Source organism: Lepisosteus oculatus, chromosome 21 (assembly GCF_040954835.1).
Source record: "Lepisosteus oculatus isolate fLepOcu1 chromosome 21, fLepOcu1.hap2, whole genome shotgun sequence".
NCBI classification, from domain to species: Eukaryota; Metazoa; Chordata; class Actinopteri; order Semionotiformes; family Lepisosteidae; genus Lepisosteus; species Lepisosteus oculatus.
In genome coordinates this window covers 2,852,919-2,874,011 of record NC_090716.1, presented here as the reverse complement: position 1 = coordinate 2,874,011, position 21,093 = coordinate 2,852,919, and the positions used below count along the sequence as shown (strand labels likewise).

Here is a 21,093-nt window from a genome sequence, read left to right as displayed (position 1 = left end):
ATCCTGAAAAATGTAACAAAGACACAACTGGAAAAGTTCAGATGCAGAGCTCTTCTGTTTTTGTAGTCCATTAGATTTGTAATTTACAACAAACATGGGCACCTTTCCCTCTCTACTGCGGAAAACATTAGCATTCGAGGTTAATTTGACACTTTCTGGTTAAACTAAGACTTTCCAAAATTGGGAGGAAAGCTCATTGGATGGAAGGCTGCTCTTCCCTTAGGTCAGGAGCTCATACATTCTGGCATCACCAGGAAACTATCTTCACAAAGCAGACACTTTTTTACGCTAATTTGTCTGACAAGAACCATGATGAATACAGTTGCATGGTTAATGTACTAGACTGGATTATTTTAACTGCAGGGCACACTTTGTCTTGTGAAAATCTTTGTCTTTCTGGCATGCCGCCATTCTCTTACTGTACTTGCCTGTGCCTGACACAGCTAACAGCTGATATGCGAACAGAGTAAAGAACAGAAAGTAAAATTAAGGAAAGTCTAGTTAATCAGGGATCGAGCTCAATAACAGCAGCTGGATAGTTTGGGCAAAGTTATGCAAAAGAGGACTGGATACTGCATTTCTGACAGCCTGGGGACACAGAGCATCCATTCTATAAAGTGAAGGTGAATTCATCACTGGGGCGTTTTCCATCACATAGTAATTCTCTGTGAGTGTATCACTGAAAGGGAACATGAAACCGAAATCTTGTTATCATAATGTTAAAGCTTATAATGTAAGCCCTAAATTATCTGCCTAAAGAAAAAACATTTAGCATGTGAGAACTTCTAACTTCAGCTTTACCTTCACCTGACAGCAAACAAATACAAAATCAGGAGCTTGCCTGCTGGTGGAAGCAGAAGGATTTCAACCTTGTTTAGTAGAAATTAGCAAACAATACAATGAAGTTTAGCTTTGACGTAGCAGTAGGTTTAAAATAGCTCAGCATCTTGTTTCCTAATACAGTATATCCCCGAGCGAATCACGCAGGTAAGGCGTGTCCTGACTGTTTGCCCTGATATGGTTACGCAAATACTGTATGTCTTTGTGAAAAGGCAGCAGGGAATTGTCTGGCCGGTGGCATACATGTAGGTCACCCTCTCCCCTGCTGCTCCTGGGTGCTCTGGGAATGCAGAGGGCGATACAAGGAAACTGAAACAGAAAAGATTTCCAGTTCAGCCAGTTCTCGGGTGTATCTGTGCGCGGACGGAGGGCAGAGCAAATCCCACCTCCCCCCCGCGCGTCATTCTCGTCGGCGCTCAGCCTCTGACTGCTCGGCTCGGCTGTGCTCTGCTCACCTGCACCTGTTGGCAGAGCAAAGCAGAACGGGACTCCTGCCTCCTCTCCCTGCTCTCGCAGGTAGGTGCCCGTGATTTTGAACAAGTGCAGCTCTTTCCGCCTTGACAGTTCATCCTTCCTTTTTACTTGCAAACGGGGGGTCTGTTCGGAAAGTATGAGCACGCTTTGCTTTATTAATCTCTGGACCACTTGGCTCAACAAGTACACAGGGATGGAAGGCACTGTATACATACTGTACATACGCCTGAAATAGGAAGAAAAAATGGAAACAAAATCCTGGAGTGCCGTCGGGGAAAGAGGGAAGTGAGCCTTTGTTTTTGTAAAAGGAATAAAAACAAGTTTTATGGGCTGAAAACCAGGGCCGAACAGAGAAGAATCAGTGGCTCCTCTGTAGCTCTGAGGAAGTCTCCTGAGGTTTTCTGCATTCCTATCTAGAGATTACAAACAAGTGGTTGTACATGTAATTGAAATATTAACAGTGAAGGAAAGTCACTTCATTAACAATAGAATGATCATAATCGGCTAAACTCTGATGGAATTAATCGGAACAATAGAAATTCCAAGGTATCTTTAACAAGATCTGGCCCAACATTACACTGAGCACAGAGCCGTTCAGTACCAAATACCACTCTCTGTGAGAAGCAGTCTCTCCGAGGGACAGAGAGGCAATTGTTACTGTCGAGCAGGACTGAGGGGTTTCTCAGGTGGCGACAACTCTTCTCTGTTCTCCTGTGCTCACTGGGATGTGGGGTGAAAAAAAAGTTACAAAAATATATTTATTTCAAAGTGCTGGGTGCATACGGACCAGCAGGAAAAAACGTTTCTCACAAAAGGTTTCTTTTAATATGGTTTAAAAACACGGCAAGTTTCTATTAATTCTCCAATGAAAGGCTCTACATTCAGGGTGTTACTAGACATTAACTGTTGACATAACTGTTATATCATTGTCTTCCACTTCCTTGAACACATCTGATTCTGGGAAACAGAGAGAAGGGATAGCTGCTGAAACTCAAAGCTTAAACCAACAGAAAGGAGTGTGGGCTTGATGGACAGGACTGCTACTGGGGGAACTGTTTCATTGCTCAGTGAGGGAAGACTAATGGTGCTGTTTCAGCAGAGCAGATTTGGTCTTCTTCCAATGGGGGACAAATACACCATTGCAGCCTTCAGTGGGTCTGGCTTCTTCATGCAACAAATCCAGGAGCCATCTTGACCTGTGAATGCACTCAGATAGTGGGGATTTCCTTGGTGGAGACTGCTTGCAAAGGTCGAAGGGTTTAACCCATGGCAGTGCGCTGGTCCCTTTGCCCTCTGTGATCTGAACAAGCAGCAGTGCTATGTATTTCAGCGAGGAACACGAAAGGCAGTGGCTCCAATCTAACGTGACACAGTTATGACAGTTGTAAGAATGGAGCAGAAGCAGGACCGTCACACACCTGCGCTTCAGTGACAGCTGTAACAATGGCTGCTGATACCATCTGAGTGTGTTGGTGCAAATCATGTGATGCCTTTAGGGGAAGGGACACTCCTTTGCATGCACTGGTGCGTACAAACAGGTACAGCCACATTTTCTTTAGGTCATTTAAGGACAGAAACACTGGGGACACTCCCCCCTGTAGAGGTGCACCCCATTCTCAGCACACAAGCCATTCCTTGGAAGCATCCTGAGAAAATAAGAGATTCGGATCTTCAGTTCCGAAACCCCCAGCACATGAAAAGAGTGCTGACAGCCCAGAGCTGGAATGCGCAGTGTGGAGCAGATAGGACATCAAAAGCGAAACTAAAGGCTTGCTGTTCCTGCTGCCAGTAATTAGCATAGTTGCTGAAGGACTCAATTCTCTTCTGCCTCATAACATGGAGAACAATGGCACATTGAGTACTAACACCTAACCTGAAAAATGATCACTATTTCCTCCATATATTTCACAGAGAAGCAGGACTGGATGCAGAACTGTAGTCAAAAGTTATATAATTGAAGTTCAAAATATTAAATTACGATTAAACAACAACAGTGACAAAACTACTACAGGTACTACTACTAATAATAACATTATCCTCATCATCTATACAACATACTCCTAGCTGATCAATAATTACCGTGAGTACAGCATAATCTGAAGAAGGGTCTTTTTCTGATTGATTAAGAAATCAATAAAAAAAAATCACTATAGCCTCGGGGCCGGGTGAAAAGGTTTCATTACTGGTTTTGCGATTTCAGTGACAGTACTCATCTGAAGAGAAAGTGCAAGTGGAAATCTGTGACGTTCCAAACAACAGTGATGCGTTTTCAAGTGCATCACACAGTCTGGAACTGTCAACGTGTTCATAGGCACTAAAATATAACTCTATTTTTATTTTATTTTCAGAGGCACGTATACGAGACAGACATGGATGTCCATTTCAGTACTGTCACCTGTTTGGTGTTGGTGCTTCACCTGTTCAATGACGCCATGTCAGGAACAATGGAACCAACAACAACCACTTACGCAAATCTCACTGAGAACCCTCCTAGCAATTCCACAGAACACTGGTCCAACACCACAGGACTTGGGCCCGGCACCTCCCCCAGCAACCTCTTTCAATCCACAACCCCAGCCTCCTCTTCCACCTCAGCTTCTACAACCACTGCCTCGATGACCAGACAACCCACAAATGATACAGACACGGCCATGGAGACCACAGTCACACCGACTTCCAGCCATGCCAATGGGACCTACAGAGATCAGAGCCCCAGCACTCCAGAGCCAACAGTCAACACGACTTCAGCTGCTCCTACGCTCGTCTACTCCTCTAGCACCACCACGCTGACGGCTGTCAGCACCTCCACACCTCTTCCCCCCACTACCAGTGATGTACCTTCAGAAAACAAGTCCATTGAAGGAAGAGACGAAGTACCAGGTAAGCTGGTACACTGATTCTTCACAGGAGGTCATCTTTGCAATAAGATGAGCAAATAATGAGGCATCATGTACAGTATTATCTGTCTCATGTCCACTGCTTCTTAGAAACTGCAAATGTGCTGTTGAATATATAATTAAACTACCGAGTTTTGTGACAGAACAGGTTTTCAGCTATTTAAACACTGCAGAATAATTTCTAGGTTTGCTATTTCTCTCTGGTACCTCAAGGTCTAGCGCTTTGGGAATTCAGGTTTTTAAAGTACTCTTTGATGTCATTATAGGTGCATGGCACTATGCAGTCTGGGGCTCTGACCTCCAAACTGGAGGGCTGTGTGTTTAAGCTAATGCTGAAGACTCCGTTGCTGTTGCTGTTGGGAGTCATCTAGCTGTATAAATGGGTAACTGTATTCATGCAGTTACCCTGCTGAGGACCAGTGCCAGTCGGGGGTCTTGTATTTGCAGTCTGCTTAATGACAGTAGAAACTCTGCTGCGATGAGCCCCAGGGCTTGACTGTGGATGTCTGTGCCTAGCCCACTCTGTTTTATTGAGACAACAACAGCAAAGACATCACATGGTAAAGAACAGGCGGAATAGAAGATGAAAAGCTTTACACCTTTTTCTCTCGGTTTGCCCAGAAAATTACAATGAGTTTTAGAGGAAATGGGAAGTAATGACAGACTAATTATGAGGTAATAGGCAGCCTCTGCACTTAAGAAACGCCATTCTTCTGCTCCTGTTATTATCCATAAACTGGTTTACCTGATAGCCAGATGCAAAGATTTACGAGAATAAGAGTCTGCAATCTTGCTGAATATGGGCTTCTATGAATGAATGTCTGGGAACAGGTTTGTGAGGGTGGTATAAAGAGAGTCCAGTTACATGGGCTTGGACGCACAGAGTGTAATCTCTGTACTGTAACTGAAAACTGAGTGAAAAACTCGGAGCTGGAAACAGGACTACCAACAATGTTTAGACAACAATACACTGTGGCAGAACTTTATGCCTCTGAAACAGCTACAGTTACACACTTTCTATCTGGACGTCAACGGGATGGGCCCATCTCTGTATTCAGATAGATTCAATAAACTAGGTCTGAAATCATCTGGATGGGGTTTCTTAATTGTATGGGATATGCGGAGCTGGTTACCCTGGACAGCAAGGATTCAAAGGGATGGGCACTGGAATGCAGGGGTACACATCTCTCTCCTTGCGTTTCAGGTGTGCCGGGCCAGAAGAAAGAACAGAAAGGTGGAGTCGTGCTGGGCGCCATCATCGGCACTGCTCTGGGAATCTCGATCCTGGGATTAGCCATATACTTCATCCTCAAGAACAAAAAGCCGTCGGAGTTCCACCACAGAAGGCTGTACGAAGAATATCCAGGAGACCCAGGTAAATACAAGAGACTTAAGCATCTTTTAACCTGTGCTGAATACACATAATAACATATAGGGTAATACCAGACACAGCTGCCATTAGATAATGAACCCGTCTGTGAATAGCCAGTACTTGTTTCTTTCTAAAGTCAAGAATTGGCTAATGAGTTTGGCCACTAATTGTGTCTAACAATTAGTGATTTATACTGGGATGGAGATTATCTGCTAATATTAGGGAAGAGTCTTTAGAATTTAAAGCCACACTGGGGGCCTAGTTAGGCTTCACTCCAAAGGGTTAGATTTCTGATTTCGTGTGCGTGTATGTGTGTGTGGACAGGGATACTTGAAGAGGGAAGAGAATAATGGGTTTTCAGGGCAAGAGTGGGAACCTGAAACTTTCATAAGTTCTTGGTCTTTAATACACAGGCTTCTCCTGTTCAAAGGCAGGCATAGTTTTGGCATATGCTAGTTTCCCTGTAAAAGCTTTGGGAGGAATGCGCCGAACCCCTGGCTGACCTATTTCCTCAGACATTGTCCACTTCGTGCCTCTGAGTGCACTGGCTCTCAGTACATTGATAGGGGTGCTGGCTGCGTCAGTAAGCTCTTCCTCCAGAGTACGGGCAATGTGTGTTTTTCTTAACTGCCTTTCACGCACTCGATCTCTTGACCGGGTTTCAAGCACTCAAGAGCTCTGGAACAATACAGGCGCCTCGTGTGCTCTCCAGACATTTCTAACCCTCGTGTACTTCAGAAAGCACAAACTCAGCTGCACAGTAATAAACCGAGATAAACACATGCTCCAGTGACACACATCCGCCTTCCCGATTTCTTGGCCTTTAGGAGGCTGGGGCTCCTTGAGGAGGCCTGCAGGTACATGGCAGGGCATGCAGTCTGCACAGAAGTTGCCCAAGATTGGAGACAAACTGAGGGCCACCTGCCACTCCACTGTGCTGCTTATTTCTCACCATACCGGTTTGAATTCATGTCTGCCAATCGATACTTCGTATTAATAACGAGCAATGCTTTACAGGAAAGCAGCCCAGTTCCCCCTTGCTTTCCCCCATGTCTTCAAGTCCATTAATTCTCTTTTTGTCTAGTTCTCCGGCTGGAGAGCAACATGGAGCCCCTGGATCTGCGAAATGACGGGTCTGCTTACTACAATCCTGGACTCCAGGGGGACAACATTCAGATGACCAGCTTCCCCCAAGGAAAACTGGCCTAAACAGACTGATGAAGACCACACAGACAAACAGACTTCTTAGCATGATCTAAGAATTACCACCAAGTTGAGGATGAAGTGGTCCCTGTATGAGATGGATTGCAGACAGATTTCAGTAGAAGGGAGTTTTGTTTGGTTTGGGGAAATTGAACACAATGCCTTTCTTTGAAAATTCATGCCACAGATGGGCATTCTTGTTTGCACCTTGGAGTCTAATTTTAATTTACAGATTAATATGATGTGGGGTAGCAACACTCCTGAACTACAGTATGTTTGAAAACAGTTTTGTAAATCTTAGATGCCTAACATGTGGGACATACACACAAGACAGAGCTGCCATCCAACAGCAGCTATTCACATATTTCACTACACTAAATGAAACAAGTCAGGCAGAAGCCTGGAGAAACACCACCAGTCTTGCCATTCACTGTGGCTAGTGGCTCGCTAGCACATAAATCTGCTCTGTTTGAAAGATCCCAGCAGTGCATGCCTCTGAGCCCACACACCCGCCTTCCTCAATTAGGATACAATTCCATTCTGAAGAATAAAGCAGTTCTTTAGAGTCTGTTATCTGTAGTCTTCAAGTGTATTTGAAATGCAAATGTTATTTGCACACAATACATCCTTGATAGAGTTCTTACAGGATTTGATTAGCACATGTAATTGAAAAAACAAGCCCTTGCACTTATCTTTTATTGCTTTTAGTGCCAGGCTGCAAGAACACATAGAACATCAACTCAAACAGAGATGTGAAAGGCTGTTTATAAACTCATTGGGCACTGCTACATATAAGATAAAAGATGACCTTTGAAAGACCTTCCATCTTTCCATCACCTGCAGAGTTCCAGAAATGGTCGCATCTACAGCCTGGTCTGTCTAGCCTGGAAAACATGGGGGTACAGGCAGGATACATCCTGGAGGGGGTGCTAACTCATGGCAGGGCACATGTGCACATTTATATGCACCCCACAGACACAAATTAACCAAGCCAGCATGTCTTTAGAAGGTAGAAGGCAACTGGAGCACTTGAACACAACCCCTAGAAACTCACAGAGAACATGCCAACTCAATACAGTAGGCATCCCAGGCTCCAAGAGCCATGATGCAGTACCTCATCCCTGAAACTAGTCTGACCATTTCTAAACCGTCAAGAAACACACATGAGCTGTGTAACTATGGATTCTGTTGTGCTCAGAATGTTGGAAATTGTGTTACAGTAAATCTGCACAGTGTTTTGCAGTTTTGTCTGATGGTTACATACCAACACCACATAAAGTTTGGTTTTCCAAGCTAGTGCCTGATGTACCATGTTATATACCATGTTATCGTTATGCTTTTACCATTATTTTACTTTCAGTGGGATTTAATAAGGGTTTACATCCACTGGGTCATAAAGACTAAAGTGACACAGAACTGAAGAAACTGAGAAGCATTGCTCAAGAGCCGTCTCCTAATAAATCCCCTTATCAGAGGCAGTCTCGTGTGTGCTGATGACAATGGAGCTTAGCTCACAGCTCGTCACGTCACAGCTCAGAATTTCAAAAGTTCCTGCCAAATCAGATCCCCTAATCGTTTGATTTGTTTTGGGGGCGGCTCAACCCTCTAAGGGTAACAATCAGTTAATTACAGCTTGAATTTTTAATATCTGAACAAAGAAAATGGAAAAAAAGCAAAATGGCTTTCAGAACCCCATGCTACTATTATGATTGTATTTCTACTGTACTTAGAGATGTGCAATAAAGACGTTTCGTAAAAATGCTGGACTTTTTCCCCCTTTTTCATTCAATCGTTCTGACTGTGCAGAGAATTAATTATTTCATTATTGGTACAAGGGTGAAAAAAATGAGCCAGTCCAGTTCTTCAGGAAACTAAAAGCATTTTCTTGGTTTCAAAATCCTACAGTTCTGAAAATACAAATGGCAATGTTCAAAATGGCACATACTTTGGGCTTAAAAGTGCCACTGTTGATGTTGGAGATTTTCCTCTGTGTGTTTCTTTGTACTGACATAGTACAAGGTACCACAACAAAATTATTAACTTAACTTACCCCATATTGCCATGAAAATAGCAAAAAACACTGTCCCTCCGTTATCAAAGAGATGCGTCACCTGAGGAAACAGAAACACACAGTGAGGCCCCACCCTCCAGCAGCCATATCACTCTGCAACTCACAACTGGCAACCCACTGAAGCTCAGCAGGTGTGAGCCTGGTCAGTACCTGGGGGAGACTCCTGGGAAAAACTAAGGTTGCTGCTGGAAGAGGTGTTAGTGGGGCCTGCAGGGGGCGCTCAACCTGCAGTCTGTGTGGGTCCTAATGCCCCAGTATAGTGATGGGGACACTATGTTGTAAACAGGCGCCGTCCTTTGGATGAGACGTAAAACCGAGGTCCTGACTCTCTCTGGTCATTAGAAATCCCAGGGTGTTTCTCGAAAAGAGTAGGGGTGTAACCCCAGCGTCCTGGCCAAAATTCCCAGTAGCCTTTATCAATCATGGCCTCCTAATAACCCCCATCTATGAATTGGCTTCATTACTCTGTTCTCCTCCCCACTGAGAGCTGGTGTGTGGTGAGCGTTCTGGCGCACTATGGCTGCAGTTGCATCATCCAGGTGGGGCTGCACACTGGTGGTGGTGGTGGAGGGGATCCCCATTACCTGTAAAGCGCTTTGAGTGGAGTGTCCAGAAAAGCGCTATATAAGTGTAAGCAATTATTATTATTATTATCTTCAGCCACAGAAATAAAAAAAAGCAGGAAGATAAATGAAAAAAAAAAGTTATCCCTTCCAAGATAAATTCCCAACACTTCCAGTTAAAGGACAACGGCCATGATCCCACCTTAAATATTTAAACCAGATGACAGCGGCTTGGATAATGGAGCACAAGTGATGTACTGTAGTTGTTTTAAAAAGTAATAACAAGACAATCCATATGTTTTCAGGTGGTACAAAGAGATGGGATCACAGAATATTCATTTATTCTGAATGTGAGATATGAATCAATGCAGTTCTTTGGAAGAAATGATTATGGAGGAGCATTACTGTGCTGAAGATAGTGTGAAAAAGAGACTGAGAAGTCTGCCAAACCAGTTTGTGACTGGCCAGGGTTTTCACTTCTACATGAGCACAGCTGTAGGGGATCTCATGCATGGCAGGAGACTTCTACGTTATCAAGAGAATGAGAAAAGCAATTTGAGGACTTGGGGAAAAAAAAGCTTCTCTTTTTCAATTTCCATGTTCCGGGCCTATTGCTAAAACGTGCACTATAGGGACTCAACACTAGAGAGCATACTTTGCTAACAGTAATGATTGACTGCTTTGATCTGGGCTTCTTCACATTCTAGGCTTACTGGATCTTTATTCCACCAATTTTTAAAAAGTCTTTTGTTTCTTAACTTATGACTAATTTACAGCATATTGTAACTCCCAATGCAACTTTCTTTAAAACAGATCTTAAGAAATGGATAATGGCTACAGCTACACATTTTGTAAAAAACACTGAAAAAGCACATTGAATAAAATTAAAGCAGAGCACTGTCATTCTAGATGTGGCACTTTTACATCGCAGCAACATCAAGAGCCTTTATGTTCAGTATTTGCACACTCTGCACGTGCCAGGCTACTGAGGACAGCTGTGACTAAGTGGCAATGCAGACTGGCAATGGGCATCCATAACCAGTCCTCGGACCCGGACCCAGAAAAACACAGCACGGCCTTTTTTCAGGAACCACAGGTTGGAGGAGTTCAAACGAACCAAGACAAACCAGTGGCAAAACTGCCTTCTAACCCTAACTTGCCACCTAAGCTGGAGAGTGTCTCAATCGAGACAGGACTGTCGGGCCCATGGGAATGCAGCCTCACTCGGATGAGAATCGGGGTGACGTTGGAAGACTGCAGTATCGGGGGGAGCGCTGTGCCTCCTTTAGATTCTAGAGGATTAGAAGACTCAACCACTTACAAACCACATGTGTACCCCAAAATGTGTTCAGTACGGTCATGCTACTTACAAAAATGTTTAGATAAGATAAAATCACTTTATTGGCCATATACAATTTCTTGCCTTAGGAATTAGTCTTTTTGCATACCCCAACTTGCTCTCCATGAGACACACAAACAGGGAGAGAGAAGCTGGGGGTCAGAGCGCAGGGTCAGCCATTTATACAGCACCCCTGGAGCAGTTGGGGTTAAGGGCCTTGCTCAGGGGACCAACAGAGTAGGACTCCTCTGCCAGCCGCAGGATATGAACCAACAACCTTCGAGATCCTTAGCCACAGAGCTACTGCTCTGCCCCAGAGCAGATAGAGGAGGGGTCAATCCCCAGCTCTGACTCCCAGCGTATTTCACTTTGTTTCCCTGTTTAAAGATTCATGAATGCAGGAACCCTATTTCCCACAGTCTTCAGTGCGGTGCTGCGGCGTGGCTCCAGGTTCAAGGAGAACAGCAGGGAAGGCCTCACCTTGGCGAAGACGCAGCTGTCACTCAGCCTCCAGGAGGTGCAGTTGCGTTCACACATGGGGCACATGATGGTGGTGTTGGCCTCACAGATCTCCTTGCTGTGTGGGAAGAACAAGGGGCAAATGGAGGTGTGGATGGGTCAGATGTATAGGGGACAACATGCTCCACAATAGACTATCTAGGGAATACTGTTGTATTCTCTTTTGCTTTAATGTTTTTAGGAACAATTTACAATAACTACATAAAACATTAAAAAGGTACAAACAAGAGGTGGTGCTTCACCACGTCTTGCTTCATTTAGCTGCTGATCCAAGAATCCCATCTCTGCATTCCATAAAGCTAGCATCGGCTTGAAGCATCTGATTAGAAAGTGTCAGTCACCCACAGTTCTACAGTTCTGTGTGTACGTGCCTACTGTTCTCTGTCCTGAATGCTTCTGAACCTGATTCTCAGTTGTGTTCCTGTGTCCTTGTTTTGCTGCTGTTGTTGGAGATTGTCTCAGTTGCCTTGGTCACGGCCTGTCTGAATTTTAAGTACTTGAGTATAGTACTTAAGTACTATTTGAAGCCCATCCACATGTGCTGTGGTATATATTTATATACAGCACAAGCAAGGGGCTTAACACAGCTTCAATAGTAAAATTACACAAATACATGTATCAAGTATATAAGTACATGAAGTTTAGATATTCTTGGGTGCACCTTGAACAAATACATAGCTCTGTGCTGATCTTAATTCTGAGATACATCCAGATGGTAGTCTATCCACAATACAGCTGTGACTGATTGACATCTGCCAGCTCCCATCTTATTTATATTGGATTTAGGTAGGGCCAATGCGATTTCTATGATCCTCATCTTCTTAAAATCACACACAGCTGTTTCAGAAATTCAGTGGTTTTGTTTGATGCAGCAGATAATTAAACATCCGAGAAATACAGCCTTTAAATCCTTTGAAATGCAAACAAAAGTTTCGCTGAGGGATCTAATTTGGTCATGCGCTGATATTTTGTTATCCATTTATTTAGTGAAAAAATAGCCTTCCAGGCAATTGAGTTCTGAAACATTGTAAGACAGCGAGTAAGAAGGGAATAACTTATAAATGGATATAATTTCAGAGAGATCAAGCATTTCTTTAAAAAGCATACTGCATATTGAAAAGATATGTGTTGTCAGATACCTCAACTTTAAATTTAAGAGGAAATAAAACACCATTGATGCTTTTAGACTTTCTGATTACCTCTAAAAATCATTTTTCTGTTCCCAGAATGCAAGTATTTTGCTATGTTGCACAAGCAGGACATTTCTGTACCAGAGAGAAAACGTTTAAAGACACCCAGTGAAAGACCATGGAAACCAAGGAGTTTCCATGTATAAAAAAAATGGTAAAAGGGCATTTTATTACTGAGTTGTTAAAAATGCTGTACAGTAATATGAGTCTTCCAACTTCATATTGATTCAGACATGCAGACTTTCACTTTTCCTGGAGTGTGGTATCATATTCAATAGGTTCTCATCAGAAACAGGTCAACAGGCCAGAGAAACAAGTAGCAACCTTTGACTGGATTTCAGGCCTGGAAACCTTCTTCAACATGAACGCATCACACATGTGCTTCAGACCAGCAGATGTGCACCTGAGCCCAACAGGGAGGGTAAAGGGGTAACAGCACCAAAAAAGAAAACTCTATATGTGCAGGAGCAGGCCCCTGCAACAGACTCAGGAGCTATCTCTCCTCCATGAGCTGAAACACAGAAATCATGGCAAGAACATCCAGTACCTTGAGTGTGAGAGCAATCAACTTCTGTACGGCTGTACCGAGAACAGGAAGGAACTGCTTTACACAAAGGATTCTGGGAATATGAAACAAGCTACAAAGCCATTTTAGCCAAAGCAACAAAGGACCAAGGTGAAACCAGTACTTTGGATTCTTAGAAAGAGGAGGAGCTGGAGTAGATCAATAAATTACTAGACTCTCAGATGGGGTCAGGGTAGCATTTCGGAGGCTCTTGTGCCCACGAACTAGCAAGCGCGGCGTGCATGGTAAGGAGCAAGACAGCGTTGAGAGAAAGCAGAGGGAAAACGTGGCAGAAACGTGCCCCTCCTGCCAGCTGCTGCCTCTGCTCACCTGACTTGGCTGGAGTCCATGGTGAAGAGGCCGTACAGGAAGACGAAGAGCCCCACCAGGGCAGCGGGGATCAGCATGCCTGTGTACCACCCCAGCCAGGCGAAGTACAGGCCGATCTTCTCCCCGAAATACCGCCTGCGGGGTCAGGAGGGGGCAGGAGGCAGAGAGTGAGCAAGGCAGCCAAGCAACCGGCAGCACAGGTCACACAAACGTCAGTGCTGTCCACATTACTGGCGCTTACAGGCCCATTGGTGCAACATACAAAAACACAGTGTGTTAAAAAGTTTTAAGAAATGGAAACCAACTTCAATGCCGTTATGCCTGGGAAAAGTCATAACGCTGCACTCAGTGCATCACGTTAGGCTACGCTCTTGGTGAAAGTGTGGTGCACTGACTGGTGTCTCATTTCCTGGAGAAACTTACCTGATGAGATCCAAAGGCTGGTACTTGTACCACATCCCCCAGCGGGCCCACCTCTCGTAGAGCAGGTGCCTGTGATTCTGGGCTCCGTAGGTCTTGATGGGGTGTCTGCTTTTGTAGCTGCCCTGCCGCCACCCAAAAGCACAAGGCCAAAACCTGTGAAAGCGCCTCTACAGCGCCTCCTTGAGGCTAACCGAGAGGCTTCTCTAAATGACTGAGGGAGGAAAGGGGGCTCATGAAGAAGAGGGTGAGCATGAAGTATCAATTTAAGCAGTGAGGAATGTTGTACTGAAGTAAAAGAAACCCTGGACATGAGTGGACTCATGAATTCCGCTTGGTGGGACCGTAATAGTCCTCTGTAGAGAGAACGTTGTTTCTGGTGGGGCCTTCAGGTGAGCAGGCATCATAACATCATTATAAAATAAAAATATAATTAGATCAATTAAGCAAAAGGAGAAAATACAACTAAAACACAAGGTCCCGTGTGTGTGCTGCTCAGCGCTTCCCTTGCCACACTGAAAAGACAGCCGGCCTTCTGACAGAGGGAGAACCCTGTCGTTATTCAGCTCCGATTCAATCTTGTAACGCAGCCGAAAAGGAAACTCTTGTCATCATATTCGACTGCAGACGAGTCATGCTCCAGCCACAGTGAGGTGGCTTCTCCGTCGTCGTTTAACGCAACGCGCGACTGAACTGCAGTGCCATCAGGCGGCATTAGACACCCCTTTACCTTTTTGATTCACAAACAAAGGGCTTAAAGTGTAAGACTAGGGTGGGACATCCTCCACTGGTCAGCACAGCGTACACACCGGGGTTTCTTTCATCCACTCAATGGCTCAGCCCTGATTGAAAAGCCCGGTAATTTTACCTCGTGAGGTGGGAAGGCGGCTTCATAAGTCCCGTTGCCTAGCAACCGGTTGACACCTACATTGTGAGAAAAGAACACAGTGTTTTTTGTACACAAAAAGACAAGGAGGCTTTAACGATAATAATACAGGGCTCTTTTACCAGGTACAAGGACAAATGACTTGGCTAGAGGTGGGCGAGCTCATCAATGACAAAACCACTTCGCTCATCCACTATAGACTTTAAATCAAGTTAATTTGTTTCTCGTCTGAAGTTAGTCTGGCATTTATTTTAGATTTTTACAACCCCACATGACTGAGTCATTATATGCAATGTAATATCAGGAAGAGTGAATGTAAGGCCAAGTATCAAAGAGAAATAAATTACTCTGTACAGCCCATCCCAAAGGAGAAACGAAAAACACGACAGAGCTAAAATCTTGTATAGAACTGAGCCTGGACTTTCTGATCGTTCAGTGTTTTTTACACTGCCTCTAAAAAAACATCTCAATATGAAAAAGCACATATTAACATGAATAAGATCAGAAATTACAATGTTGAAAACAAAACATAAATGTAAGATATAAAAACCATAAAACATTCTAAAAATGTACAGCATGTTGTCAGGGCAGATTTATAAGTATCCTTAATACCTTGGTGGAACATGCTGTACGACTCATCAAGCACCTTAAAGCAAGATGGGATTTATAGAGAAGTGATCAGGATAACCTACTTGTATATTGCAGAAGTCATCTCGGAAAAGGACAGAATTCAGAACTGACAAATGAAAGTCTTTCTATTTAAGGGCAGATTTAAAAACCTGTCCCAAATTGCACCCAGTTAACATGGAGTCATTTAGTTATCCCGGACATGGCAGCAAAAAGCCCTGTCCTGTCACATGTAGTCTGTTAATACAGCTGTTATATTCTGTTGTATTACAGTTGCTGTAGTCTATGCTTACACCTGCTGTTGTATTGTAGCTACTGTATTTTGGTCTGCTCTTTCACCTGTTGTAGCCTGCTCTCACAGCTGTCGTATTACAGCTGTTTTATTCTGCTCTCACAGCTGTTGTATTACAGTTGTTGTAGTCTGCTCTTACAGCTCTTGTATTACAGCTACTACAGTAGCTGTAACAACAAGTCTGCTCTTGCACTTGTTGCATCCTGCTCTAACAGGATCCTTCTGATGTTACAGTCCCCTCTTGCTGATGTTATAGCCCTGGGATGAAGATCCTTACCCATTTTTGATTTCCCATCCTCATATTTTGTACGCTGCAGGACATGGTGAACTATTCTGCTTCGTGTGGAATTGGAGAAGAATGTTTCTTTGTTGTTGATTGTAAAGCTGAAAATGAATGAGATACAAATGGACACATTTGTGAAACCCTTTTAGGGTCCTGAAAAGCTGAAATTGTTTCAGTCCTTTTGTATGGAGCCATCTGAAAGAGAATTATAGAGTTCTTTAGCCAGCTAAAGAGAAAGAATTACTGTATATCCTTCTTGAGAGCTTGCACAACAAGGTTTTAAATTCTGAAAAAATAATTAAGTGTGCTACATTCCTGAAACTCTAAGAAAATGAACGCAATCTTTAATTCTACCTTGATTCCTCAGTTAGTTTCCTTCCATTTTTAGAACAGCACTGTGTTGCATGAATCACATTTGGAAAAGCGTACAAGGCGAGAACACAGAAACACTCTGACATGCCTATTTGCACTGACTAACCCACATCTGTCTGCCTATATCCTGTGATCCCTGTGATCCAGACACACTTGGGTTTCTGACTGCAAGCTGTCAGTGGTGTCAATCCTCAGTCATGCTCTGTCATCTGTGAAACATCTCCATTCCATTTTCACAAGTATCTTAATTAAAAGTGGAAGCTTGTCTTAAACAGCACAGTTTGAACTGAAGGGAGAACTGACGCAGTTCTCACTCAACAAACTACAAGCCCAGAGTGTTTGCAGTTGAATAAGCACTGAATGGAGCTCTCAATGATTAACGCTACATGCTCAGAGGGGCATAGCAAACCACAGGCATAGCACAGTGAGAGTACCAAAACTCTCACAGCTCCAGCTCGCCCTTCTCTGTCAAAGCTTTATGAATCCTGATTACAGCCAGTTAATGAGACGGTTTTGGACAGTGATATCTGGACTAAGGGGCTGTGCCTGCACTAATGACTCCTGGTGGCCAGCTTTTCTAAACCTGATGTGGCAGAAAGACAGTGAGCTAGAAAAGGGAATTAATATACAGTGCTGCTCTGACGCTGAAGAATAATGAATAATGTAAGGGGAAAATAAATCCTGTTGCTTTACGATCCTTTAACCTTCAGTCTGTTAGCAGGATTTTGAAAGCAAAATATTAAACATACAGCCACTGTCTAACTGAAGTTAGGTGATGAGCCTGGATGTGCAAGACACTTCATGAAAGTAGAACAGGAGGACCATTACCAGGGTTTTTTTCAATTCAGAAAACAGAAGCTTCATTGGTGCTAGAAAGAACGAAACAACTGGAGCTCACAGCACAGCAGAGCATGAGGGACCCAGATGACTGTTCTAGCTAGGAGCCTGTTCTAGCTAGATGCGTAGTTAAATAACTGCAGTTGTGTAACAGCTGAAAAGCAAGCCAGAACCCACCCATAACATTTGTTACCAGGCAGCCATTTTGCTTTATGTTCTGAACAGAATCACAGACTTAGGAAACACAAAGAGAGAATCTCTGCCCGGACTGGCCAGCCAGGCTTGACAGTGGCTCAGCAAACAATTCAACCACACAGGGGAACACAAGGGGCTGGAAGAAAGCCTGATTTCTCCTGGAAAAGCAGCTATCTCCTGCGCAAACAGTTCACGACACAATAATAACCTCATCAAAATCAAGGGCAGTGATAACGTCTGAAAACTCAGGCATGAAGAACGAAATCACTTGGTTTATTTTAACTGAGTTTATTTTTTAGTCTTCCCTCTGTCTGCTGCCAAGACTGACGCAGGATGTTTGGTGTAAAACTGGTCAGTAGGACGTTTTGCCTCCAGCTGGCTTCAGAGAAGCGAAAATGAAATGCATGGTATGATGATGTCACTGCCTGGGACTCCCAGGGGGCACCTGGCCTCCTATCTGTGTCACAGGGTGCTACCCTTGCTGGCCAGTGGCCTGGATGCTTGACTGTGTATGGATTGGGGGGGTAATGGGTCCCCCATATGCATCAGCGAGATTAACACCTATTGGTCCCCGAGGTGTCCACTGCCTTGCTGAGGAGGAGTTTAGCAGGGCTATTGTGAGCTTGTCCCTCATCTGGGCTGAACAGTTGAGGAGCTTGGAGGTGCCAGAGGTGGCAGCTTGAAACCCCTGTACTAAACCAGCTGGAATAAAGACATCAACACCCAAAGAAGGCTCCACACCCGAAACATCATGTTTCTTTTCTTCTCTTTTCAGTGGGGAATAGACCTTTACTTGTTCCTTTGCTGCCTAAGCAACTCTGACGCAGCTCCCTGCCTGGGCTGCTGTAAAGGGATAAAGCCGTTGTGGCCACCTGACGCCTCGGAGGCGCGAGACGGGAGGACTGGATGCGGCAGGCGGGTGGGAGGGCTTGACCTACTGGTGCATGCGTGCCGTGCTGAAGGGGGCGGTGTAGCAGTCCGTCTCCTCCAGGTCGGGCAGGGCCTCCTTGTCCAGCTGCATGGGGTTGCGCGGCAGCCAGCTCTTCAGCTTCCGCCAGTTCCGCTGAAACCTGGGACAGGGGGAGGCAATGAGGGGTGTTGCTTTATAGTGTTGCTGCCCCACCTGGTCTGAACTGCAGCACACCGTGCTACTGTTACTGCTGTGAGCAATCGCTCCTCCCAGCTACCAGCTAATGCACAACAGGGACAGTGTCTGTCAGGTTAAACCTACACACACTCCTGTTGCTGCAAAATACTTTTCCTCTGCAGGGCGGCCAGAGGGATAGTGCAGGAACAGCTGTTGTGCCTCCACATTTAGTTTGTGGCATAGAAAAGAATGCTTTCCACTTTAAAGACTTTTATTTCTTACGTGTGCAGTCTTTGCTTACAAATCTACCCATTTGAATGCTTTTTTTCAAATACATACACACAATATTATCCATGCCGTCAATATGTGTGTATCAATACGGACATTTTTTGCTGACTCAGTCTTTCCAGGTAGAACTCTACTGTTTTCACCAGCCACATTTCTCTGGCATTTTCTTTCAGATCAAAGAGGAAGCAAACAATAGGTGCACACCGTTCCTCTCTGTTGTGCCCCGCTAGCAAAAGTAATCTTCAGCCAGAGACTATTAACACTACAAAGAGGATTTCCGAGGTCGGCAGACATGACAGCCAAGATTTCCCATCAGTTCTGATTAAGAGCATAGCAATATTGTCCAGAAAACATTAATGCACCCTCACTGAATAACTGAAAAGGGAACGGTACTAACTAAACGGCAATCAGAAAATAATAAGGAAATCTATTGCTGGCTTCAGAAAGTAAATACCTAAGATTTAATAAAATCAATGTCAATGTTCGTCTGTAAAGTAGGCTTTATAGTTCTTTATACTTTATTGTCAGTGGGGATGACCTGCAGCCTCCAATTGGAAAAGCTTCGTGAGGAATCACAGCCCTCTATACTTCGAGGAGTCAGTTTGGAAAGTATTAAGCTCATCCACACTGACTGCTCTCTGTTGGCCGTTCCTCCGCCTTGCAATCCCATTTCGGAATCTTTTGAGCTTCGTCAGCCCCGATTTCCCTAGCATCAGCTGAGAGAGAGAGAGTGAGCTCTCTGAGTGATGTTTGTTAAAAGGATCAGAGTGTTTAAACGTCTGTAATCAATCTGACACAGCTAATATGGCCACAACAAAGAGGATTATAGTAATGGAAAACCAATGAAGCACTCGAGCATGTGCCTGGAGGCTTGTTGGTGTGAATCATGCAAGCTAGCTGGAAGAATGTCTTTTGTTGTAAGCATGAATGGGCACCTACAGTATGCATGCATGAACACGCATATATGTGCATGATCATTTGACTGTTTGCCTGTGCAAATTAGACAGGGAATTAAATTTCGCAGCGCCCACCAACCTGCCCAAGGATTTGCACTTCCAGTCGGTGAAGTAACATTTTTTCCTAAAGGAACAGAAAGTGCCTGTTAGGTATCTCGAAACTACAGTGTACTGACATTGTCACCAGAAAGGCATTTCTGTAAAGCAACCAGAAAGCAATGTATTGCAGTGTTCCTAAGAGGGAACTCTCCATATGCATTGAACACTCACTGACAATATGATATACTGTAAACTCAACAAATACATTGCTATATAGCGAGCAAGTACTGTATGTCAACATCAACATACACTAATTACAGGTGTAATCTGGTGCAAAATAAAACTTAAAGCTCCACCAAAATGCAGTTCAGAACATATTAGATCACTGTACGACAATCATTTGTTCCAACCCATCTTGTTTTGAGCCATTGTGTAACAACTGTACACTCCAAACTTATAATGGCACACTGCCAATCTTAAAAATCGGTCCTCTCGATGGCCACGGATGACGCCCTCTGTATGTACCGAGGCCTCTGTACTGATGCCTGCCCATCAATGATGTGTTGAAACTATAGCTTTGCATGGTGATCATTGTAGGGTAAAAGCTGTCCTTGGCACCAGACTGAAATATTCCAGATTCCTGAATTTAATCTTGGGTTGACTGTCCTGTGTTGTTCACAGCTCAGAGCTGGTGCTTCCTGATGGACTTTGAACATGCTCGCTGCGCGGGGCAAGAGCAAGAAAACAAGGTGTTTTAGGGTGTATGGCTCTTACAATATCCGATGATCTAATACTGCAGTGACTTGCAGTGTTGGCCTGAATGTTTTTGATTTCTTTTTTATTTACATTGGATTTTACCATTTAAATACAGTACATCAAACTCATGATACACTAATTTACTCAATATCACAATATACTAAGTCACATCCACAACACATCATGATATATGTTGATAACAGACTATAGCAATTAAATTCAAACACTACAAACACAATGACATATAAATTCAATCACCATCATGTCCCACTAAATTAAATATGAAACTATTAAGACATGATAAGTAAATACACCAACATCATGGTCATATTAACATCTGAAATACTTTAACAAACAAACATAAATCCTCTATGTCTATTGCATTTACTCCAGACATGCCTCTCACTGATCTTTTTTTGCAAGGATTACCTGAATGGCATCCTTATGCTCATCTGCTCTGCATATTTACAGAGTGCTTCCCAGGGAGCGTGGATCTTAACGAACATGATGTCATTGTTAGTGAGCGAGGGCTGGAAAAAAAGCAGTCATACAAGGACATAAAGTCAAAGATCGAATCGTTCTACGGCAATAGAGAAAATACCTGGACTTAACGCTTAACAATTCCCAGAGCCAGAAAGTCAGTTGTGTCCTTTTTGGTGGTGTTGTTATAGTAACATGATGGAAAGGCATAG

At 43.9% G+C, this 21,093-nt stretch overlaps 2 protein-coding genes across 8 annotated transcripts in view; one reads left to right on the top strand and one right to left on the bottom strand.

The window, feature by feature from the left end:
• Positions 1-21,093, bottom strand: part of ano3 (anoctamin 3) — a 111,428-nt gene that overhangs the window by 16,014 nt on the left and 74,321 nt on the right. For all 7 annotated transcript variants that reach the window (XM_069181812.1, XM_069181814.1, XM_069181813.1 and 4 more), the window contains 9 exons: positions 20,831-20,931; positions 19,686-19,730; positions 18,214-18,345; positions 15,866-15,972; positions 14,652-14,707; positions 13,787-13,908; positions 13,364-13,498; positions 11,240-11,336; positions 8,837-8,897 (listed from right to left, as the gene is read on the bottom strand). In XM_069181812.1, coding sequence (XP_069037913.1) covers positions 8,837-8,897; positions 11,240-11,336; positions 13,364-13,498; positions 13,787-13,908; positions 14,652-14,707; positions 15,866-15,972; positions 18,214-18,345; positions 19,686-19,730; positions 20,831-20,931 — 856 coding nt within the window. The remainder of the gene's footprint in view (positions 1-8,836; positions 8,898-11,239; positions 11,337-13,363; positions 13,499-13,786; positions 13,909-14,651; positions 14,708-15,865; positions 15,973-18,213; positions 18,346-19,685; positions 19,731-20,830; positions 20,932-21,093) is intronic.
• Positions 1,240-8,545, top strand: LOC138224456 (mucin-15). The gene is made up of 4 exons (XM_069181820.1): positions 1,240-1,356; positions 3,663-4,194; positions 5,416-5,586; positions 6,668-8,545. The coding sequence occupies exons 2-4, from the start codon at positions 3,684-3,686 to the stop codon at positions 6,790-6,792; spliced, it is 807 nt and encodes a 268-aa protein (XP_069037921.1). The 5' UTR covers positions 1,240-1,356; positions 3,663-3,683; the 3' UTR covers positions 6,793-8,545.

Excerpts from the sequence above, each read along its gene's own strand:
- LOC138224456 (XM_069181820.1), top strand. The coding sequence starts at position 3,684 with ATGGATGTCCATTTCAGTACTGTCACCTGTTTGGTGTTGGTGCTTCAC. Across the intron at positions 4,195-5,415 it reads AGGAAGAGACGAAGTACCAG|GTGTGCCGGGCCAGAAGAAA; the intron begins GTAAGCTGGTAC and ends CTTGCGTTTCAG. Across the intron at positions 5,587-6,667 it reads AGAATATCCAGGAGACCCAG|TTCTCCGGCTGGAGAGCAAC; the intron begins GTAAATACAAGA and ends CTTTTTGTCTAG.